At 40.0% G+C, this 8,713-nt stretch overlaps 1 protein-coding gene across 1 annotated transcript in view; it reads left to right on the forward strand.

Moving 5' to 3' along the window:
- Positions 1-8,502, forward strand: part of Sorcs1 (sortilin related VPS10 domain containing receptor 1) — a gene marked incomplete at its 5' end in the record, with an annotated part of 425,698 nt that extends 417,196 nt beyond the window's left edge. Inside the window, 3 exon segments of the mRNA XM_059253740.1 lie at positions 8,022-8,127; positions 8,260-8,369; positions 8,372-8,502. Coding sequence (XP_059109723.1) covers positions 8,022-8,127; positions 8,260-8,369; positions 8,372-8,427 — 272 coding nt within the window.
- Between the last annotated feature and the right edge of the window lie 211 nt (positions 8,503-8,713).

Raw genomic sequence — 8,713 nt, forward strand, 5'->3', positions numbered from 1 at the left:
TTAGGACCCTCATTCCTTCTGCACAGGACAGAGCTGAATCACAAATACTCATGCATGAACACAGTGGACAGGGCAGTAACAGTGGATAAGGCAGTAGCAGGGGAGCCACCTACTGAAATGATTCCTTAAGTAGTAAACTTGGGTAATAGTTCATAATTCATTCTCTTTATAACACAGAATTTTTAAATGACGTTGCAAAAAAATTGGTGGTTTCTTGTTTATCAAAGAAGGTAAGTTTAGTGGCTTATGTTGGATTTGGTGTCATTAAGAATAAAATCTACCAGCAAGCTGGAATAGGAGGTTGAATCTCAGGAGGGAAGACTAAGACACTAAACTGTGAGCTTTAACTTTCCACTCCTGTCAGATGTTATATTCTTAGGTAAGAGAAGTCCACTCACTGCCAGGTGAACAAATTCTACTTGTTGGTGCAAATATTTCAGGCCCCATCAAATGCTCCATCTTGGCTCCTGTGAACATTCATCATCAGAATTAAAATGTCCTTACATGTGGCTGGCATGGGGAGTGTGAAGAAGTTACTGGTTTATTGGTTGTTCTATGATAGAATAGACAAGAGTCTACATAAAGATAGACAGTAAGAGAAAGAAACCAAGGGGAATGTTCTGGCATATTCCATTTGAGAACACAATCTCAAATAGATTAATCCATATTAAAATGAAAAAAATTTCAGAGCTATTCATATTTCATCAGATTAGTTCATTGTGTAAATAAACTGAAATTTGGATAATGGGATCCCCTAGAGGAGCTGAGGTTGACTGGTTCTGCAGACCTTTTGGGTAAATAAAGCTGTCTTTCATGGTTGGAAAACCTTTGTCCAAGCCAAGGTAGGATATCTTTGCTATAGACTACCTGATCCCCAGCCTGACCACATGGCAGTTAAACTAAGAAACACCACAAAAATAGTGAACAGAGGGTGTTTATTATATAGAGTGAGAAATCATATGGGGTACCCAAGAAACTGCAAATCCAGATCTTACTTTTGGATCAATATCTCAAAATCATGCATATATACCCAACCCCCTTACCAGTCTCCAGAATACTGTAGAAAGCACTCCATAAACATTAATCCTTCTGCAATGAGGGATGGTACAAGACAATCTCCTCCAGCATTAAGTCTGATTTACAGCTCTGGGCTTTCACTAAAACAGAGAAGGGCTTGTAACACTAATATAGTCATAAACATTAAAATCTAATTTCTTGGCATGGGTGGAAGCAGCCTAATAGTCAGAATGGGCAGACAACAGTGAGAGAAAGTAGGTAATAAATGAGACATACCTCCAAATATGGGATGTACTATATCTATAATCAAGATAAGTGGCCAAGGGCAGCCAAGAGGTGTGGCTGGGAAGCTTTTGAAAAATGATTAAAATGTGAATTAAAATCTAAGTGGCAGCAGGAATTGAATAGCTGGGAGCTTTATGAGAGTTAAACAAATGATATTATCTACATGCAATTCATATGCTTATATGGGCTGAAAATGCTGCATTCACCTTTCACTATTTCCACCTACATTTCAGTAATTCAAGGCTTTTAGTTTTCCTGTAGGTTTTTGGTCTCCTAGAGTGTGGGGCACATATGATTAAAATGAAAAGGTAAAAAGCTAACATTTTTGGAGAGGAAGAGCTTCAAAGCTCATATTGAATAAAAGCATAAAAACACACACTGAGAATATTGTTCCCACCCCTTCTTGTCCATTAGTGCCTTGTTCAAGAAGCTGCATTTAGGAAAACTGTCCTTTGTCAAGGGCATGTGTGGGTTTTGTAATAAAACTGTTATCTTGGCCTCTGTGCTGTTGCCAACTGATTTAACTTCTTTTGCAGGTGCAATAAAAAGCTATCACAGGCACATTAGAGGATTGATATTTCCAGACTTCAGTCGCTAACACTGGAGAGGTTAAGAGTAAAAGGTGGGGGTGGGGAAGAAAGTGTAGCATTCAGCCTCATCGTGACACTAAGTGAATTCTGCTCTTCAGCTCCATCTTGGTAAAGATGCTTTCCACGTGAGGTAGCAGAAGCCCCAGGTGGGATGCTGTAGAAACTACAATGTAATCGAAGCCACAGTATAATCAATGCAGATGCCAAAGAGTTGCTGTGGAGCACTCAACTGTAAAGTGAAATAAATTGTTGCAATAACATTTTCCAGTTAGAGATGAAATTAGCACTAGTGAAGATCTTCCACAGTCAATAAATTTTTTCACCTCTTTACTATATGACCACTCAGCTATTGTTTACAAGTAAGTCATTTATGAGAAAAGCCATGATGATAGTATTTTTTATTTCCTTCTATTTTTCCTAGAGTTAAATATATTTTCCTCTTTAAATAACCATATTGTTTCAGAGTAGCTTTTGACAGACATTAAATTGTTGTGGTATTATAACAAATTCTAACAGGTGCCAAGAGATATAAATATATCTTTTCCTCCAATGTGATTAAATGAATGTGACACCTTCATATACATCCATATGAATACATACACACATACATATATATACATATATATACACACATATACATTTATACACACATACCAAACATGAAGTAACACTTCAGCTCTTGATTCTATTCTCTTAAGAAGGCAATCTGCCCTTCAGATAACCAAGTGATTTCCTGGCACACACAGAGCCCTGCCTGGAATTGATCCCAACACATAAACCAGGTTGGGTGGCACACACCAGTAATCCCAGCACTCAGCAGATGAAGGCAGGATCACTGGGCTGCTCATGGTTCAGGAATCCTCACAGGGCACAAGAGAGTGAGAAACTGTTTAACTGGCTGGAGTGGAGCCACTGGCTGCATTGTTCCTGCAGAAAGCTCTCAGGTAGAAATCAGTTGGCAGCTTTGGTTATGCTAGGTTTAAGGGTTTTCTTTTCCATTACAATGATCAGTGGTCTGGTAGTTTATATGGAAACTCAGGGTGCTGGAGATGCCTCAGTCTGATCCTTCCCAATTAGCTCCAGAGGTAGACCAAGCATCATGAAGCTCATGACTGGAATTGTATATGAACTGGAGGTGGAACCATTATCCAAGCTAGAGTGCACTGCAAATGGAAGTCCCTCTGTCCACTTTTCATTTTAAACATCGTTTCTGTGCCATTGCCATGTCACTATAATCCCTCAGTACTGAGTGTCAACACGACAGGTTCTAGAATCACCCAGGAGACAAGCTTCTGGCCATGCCTGTGATGGATTGTGTAGGTTGGGTTACTGTCTGACATGTCTGTGGGGAATTATACAGATAGGGTTAACTGAGGTGTGATGATCCACCTTAACAGTGCACAGTACCATTCTATGGGCTGGATGGAACTCTAGACTAAATGAAAAGGATGAAGTGTCTGAGCACCAGGATTCATGGCTCTCATTTCAGGACTATGGACACACTGTGATCAGCAACCTATGTTCTTGTCACCATGCCTTCCCCACTGTGTCCGACTCTCCCTAGCACAGGTAGCCCAAATAAACCCTTCCATTAAGTGGCACTGGTCAAGTATTTTGTTCCAGCAATGTATCAAGTAACTAATATACCCCCACACACATTCCTCCAAATGTTTGGGTTACCCAGAGTTTATATTTAACGTATTTACTATGAAGCCATGGGTCTGTTCAGAGTCAGGAAAGGAAAAACTGAAAATCAAAACAAACTATTCCTCAGCAGCTTCTAAACCACATTAGCATTAGAGGAGAGATGTGGCAAGAAAGCCTCTTGCTGAGCAGGACCTAAACTTACAAAAGGTCTGTGACTGAATGAGTGTGTGAAAAGCTGTGGTGTGACTACATGTGTTTTCATTCCGCAAGACTGGACACCTTTCATACACTGATGTGCACCAAGAATCTCAAGTTGGGGAAATGCCAAGGGTCAAATTGACCTAACTGAGAAACTCTTTCTTCATCTTTCAGAACTCTTTAGGATATCTTTTCAGGAATATGGGAATATTAATATGAGGGCATGAAGTATTGGCCGTGTCTGTTGTGTCAGATACAGTCATGGGCAATTCCATCTCTTTTGACTTTTTGACTTTCACAACTTTACTAAAGCAAAGATTATTTTCATTTGACTTATTTTTTTCTTCTTCTTATTTATTCTTTGTATCTTTTACATCATGCATCTCCATCCCATTCATTTCCCTGTCCCTTCGTATCCACTCTTTGCCCTTGCAACCTCCCCAAAGTTGTCATTTGAATTTTTCCAATAAAGAATTGGAGCTTCTATTAATTGAGTTATACCAAAAAGGCAGACCCAGAATCTGATTCTATAGAGAATATATCAGATACTGAATCCCAACTATGGAGTTTTGATTTTACTGTCACGTACACAGCTATGACTGTTTGTTTAGGATTTCCTATATATCTGTCACTCTTTTATGGATGTGGTAACATTTCTATTAGTATAATCAACTCAAATCCTTCTAAATAGAATACAATAATTCAGAACATAGCCTAGTTCCTCACAGGGTTTTAGAAATGATGTATAAGCAGAGGTGTGGGGTGTCCAGTTACCTGGAGCAATGTGTTATACACTATGCATTTATAATGCAAAAACCTTCTCAGCCCTTTTCTTCCTCATATCTACCTTGTTGAAACTGAAACTAGAGAGGGATTAATTTATGCTAATTCCACACAATGAGCCCAAATCCATTTATCAGCAGGTTCCATTCCTCAGCAATGCATACAAACACACCTAAATATTGAGAAAATTAAGATATTTGGCTGCTACTGCGTGAAGCATTAATAGACCCCTTTATTTGCAGGCACAGATCAGTAAGCAGAGGCAAAACAAGGAACACTGAGAGCAGTGCCACTCAATCTCCCCACTGCTCTTGGCTCTATGCTGCTCCCCTGCCTCCGAGAAATGGCTAAGAGATTCAGAACCGGGAGATGGAATAGATAGTGCATTTTACACCTCGAAATGCAGAAATTGATATTCTCCAAAGACTGTGATAATTTCCCAGCAGTATTAATCTGCTTCTTTAAGAATGATGATCTGAGTGTGAATGATATAAGATTGAAAAATTCCACCTAGAAAAGAGGAAAGCAATAGGATGTGGAAGCAAAGCTAAGTGAAATGGTGTCCAGTTGTGTCTGGGTATACACACACATGCACATGTGCATTTCCTTCATATGAGTAGAACATAATTAGGGTAATTTCTTCTTATTTTCCATGTATTTCAAACGTTGTACCAGGCATAGTGGTGCATACCTTTAACCCCTGCATTCAGAAAATAGGCAGAGGCAGGCAGATCTCTGTGAATTCAAGACCAGCCTGGTCTGCACAGTAAATTTCAAGGCAGCCAGGGCTATATGTAAAGTTCCTGTTTCAAAACAACAACAACAAAATAATAACAAAAACAGTTTCAAGTGTTGCCCTTTCAGGTAAGTTTGGTGTCTTTCTTAGCTGCAGCTCCCTTCTATTCTGCTTGTGCTACAGAGGCCTTCTGATTAGTATGTGGAGTTTAGCTTTATTCATGCCTCCTACTGTCCTCATTGTCTATGGCTCCTCTGGACCGCTATTTGTTCGCAGAAAATTAATGGTTTACATTAGATTACTTTTACATTATATTCTCATTCCTTTCATATGATAATGATATTGTGATAAAGAATGATGGGTTGGGGGGGGCAGAGTTATTTGGAAACAATGCAGTGGTTGAGCATGTGTGGATTGTATACAGATACAGAGAATAGGATTGGTTGTGAGATGACAGTTGTTCTGTCATCTGTCTGTCTGTCTATCCATGACTCATCTCTTCACATACACATGTATGTGTCACCAAAGTTTAAAAGTGTATGATCTAGGATCCTAAGTGCTCCTTTTAAAGCATAATGTTTTAGCTCCTGTCACTTGTGAATTTTTTTCTATGCTATCTATCACATTTGCCTTAACCCTTCTCCTGAGAAATGTAATTTTTAATTTCTTGGTCCTTTACACCAGGTGGGGCATATAGAATCGTGGGTATTTATATGTGTTTGAATGGCTCACACTCGAGTCTTCTTTCTTCCATTAACTAGTTGAAGTCTTGTAGGGTGGCATTCAACACTGACCACTTAACTGCTTTTGTTTGTGTCATGTGGTTGATGGCCCTTGTCTTCCATCTGTTAAAAACAGCCAAGATAATATCTGTAACAATGGAAAGTGCTCTTTTCTCCTGTGATGTTCTGCCAATAGCAGCATGCACTCAGATGCATTTCTGGGCTTTGTTGATGGCACCAAGAGCTTCATTTTCTTAGTTTAAATATGAAGCACCTTGGCTTTGGGTGTTCCACTATACTGAGGCTACCCAATCAGCTCTCACACAAGGACATGCTCTCATTGCACAAAATTGAGGGACTTACAGCAAAGACAAAGCAAGAGGGTTGCTTATATTCAGTGCCTGCTAAAAGCTGATCCTCCTGCATAAATTAAGTCCATTTCCAGAGAAAGAAACTTAGACTTTTACTTTGCAACAACTTTATGGTCATATGAAATATGGTCTCTAGTAGAAGCTGAAATATAATCTTGCAAAAATCAGACAGAGCAGATGCAACCATAGGTATTGCCTGAGACTATTAATATTGTAGTCATTTACTCCTGAACTTTTCTGCTTGGATGACCAGAGCATCACCCTGTTGGCTCTCAATAGAGAAAAGTCATAGAAAGGGTGCTTAAAGGTCACCTGCATTTCTGGGTATTGGGCTTTGCTTAAATTGATGGAAGGTAAAGGTCACTATCCATGCTTCTGCAAGGTACAGGTGGATTGTTTTCGAGCTCGAGCTATACCACATTTGCCAATTGTCAGTTCTTGACATGGTAAAAATTAATTGCAAACAGTCATTGCAAGCACAAAAGGCTTGACCTTGAGGATGAGATTTGGAGTTGGGGAGAGATGTTTCATAGAACTGCCATGTAAAGAAAACTTAGAGACAGAACCTTGTGCACGCAGATATTTTAGCTTTGTCTGTGAGGAATTCCATGCACTTGAGGTGCTGGAGTTTCTAGGGTAGGGTACAACAAAGCTCCTCTCACCCAGAATCAGGGTATTGATCTTCCCAAGCATTCACTTGACCATCACCTTCCTGGGTGAAAAAAAAAATGTTAGCATGCTACATAGCTTTCCAGTTCTTCGTCTTACAACTGCCAAGGTAGTGATATGAGTAATTCATAATTCATGCAGACATAGACACACACACACACACACACACACACACACACACACACACATCCTATTTATGGTTTGACTGCTTTTCCATTGTGCTTAGTGAGGAAAACTTACATATAATGCATACAATGCGTAGGAAATAATAATAATAATGCATACCGTTCCTGACATAGAATATTTAGCCTTACCAGGTTTCTGCCCTATAAGAGTGTGGAAGCATACCTGTAGAGCCATTCTCCCGCTCCTTTTAGTATACTACTTGGTAAATTACATAAAGCATTGAGTGTTTTATTATAAAATAAGTTTTTTAAATGATTTTACCCAACCAGGTGTAAGCTCAGGTAAGGGCTCTGAGCACAACAAAGGTGGGAGTCATTGAGCTATATGGAGTAGGCTCCATGTTTGATAGTTTCGTCTTTCAGTGAGTGGCTTTTGATCAGAATGTAAGACCATCAGTAACAGGTGGTGGTTAATTAATAATAATGACAGCAGCAATGCTAGAATGAAAGGAAATACAAAGAGATTGATAACTAGATATAACAACTCAATCCTCACAGCCATCCAGTGAGGTATGTACTATTATTTTTTAGCTACATTAGACACATTGAGGTGAAGCAAACAGGCCAAGTCTGTACAGCAGACATTTGGTTGAATAGAGCTAAGACCTCTTCTGTTTTCCCTTGATCCACCACAGGACTTGTATAGACCAGCTGGAGCGTTTTCACGACAGGGACCCACTTAGATGCATGCTTAGCTGTGGACCATGCACTGGGCCTGTATATCCCACCTGGTTTTCCGGGATTTACCAATTTTGTGTGTGAATCATATGGACCTGCTCAAGACTCTGCTAATGTTTGTCCTTTGTATATTCCCCCAGCCCCACTGGTGGACCTCACTCCAACCCACAGTGGATCTGCCATGCTGATGTTGCTCTCAGTGGTGTTTGTGGGGCTGGCCGTATTCGTCATCTACAAGTTTAAAAGGTGCGTGTCCCCCCCCCCCTTCCATCCCCCTGACCCCAATCTCTTCCCTCCTTCTGGCAGGTTCAGAAGCAGTAAGTCACAGTGAAACTCACCTCTGGAACAGAGCAGTGATGCTTTCTGTTAATGTTTTAGGAAGATCCCGGGGATTAATGTTTATGCCCAGATGCAAAATGAGAAAGAACAAGAGCTGATCAGTCCAGTCAGTCACAGTGAAAGCAGGCCCAGTGTCCCTCACCCTGACCTCAGAGGCCTGGCCAGCTTGTAGATGAGAAGGTGGAATCACAGCTCCTAGGTAAATGATGCCCAGTGGCCATCAGCTGCCCATGCTGAGTAGTCAACACTAACCCACCTTTTAATCCCTTTTTGGCTTTATATAACCACTATTTTCTGCTCTAACACTCATTAGAGAAACAGCTAAAATGTCCCTTTCTTGCTCCTTTCTAGCTTTTTTTCTTTCATTAAGACTTCCACTGTTTAAAAAAAAAAAACTGTTTCTGTTTCTAAAACACTAAGCTTCAAAGTATGTGAACATTGAGCATAAAGTCTCTTCACTACTGCTACTTAAGGAGATAAAGCTTTAGAGTTT

The sequence above is a fragment of the Peromyscus eremicus genome, chromosome 1 (assembly GCF_949786415.1).
Source record: "Peromyscus eremicus chromosome 1, PerEre_H2_v1, whole genome shotgun sequence".
NCBI lineage: Eukaryota > Metazoa > Chordata > Mammalia > Rodentia > Cricetidae > Peromyscus > Peromyscus eremicus.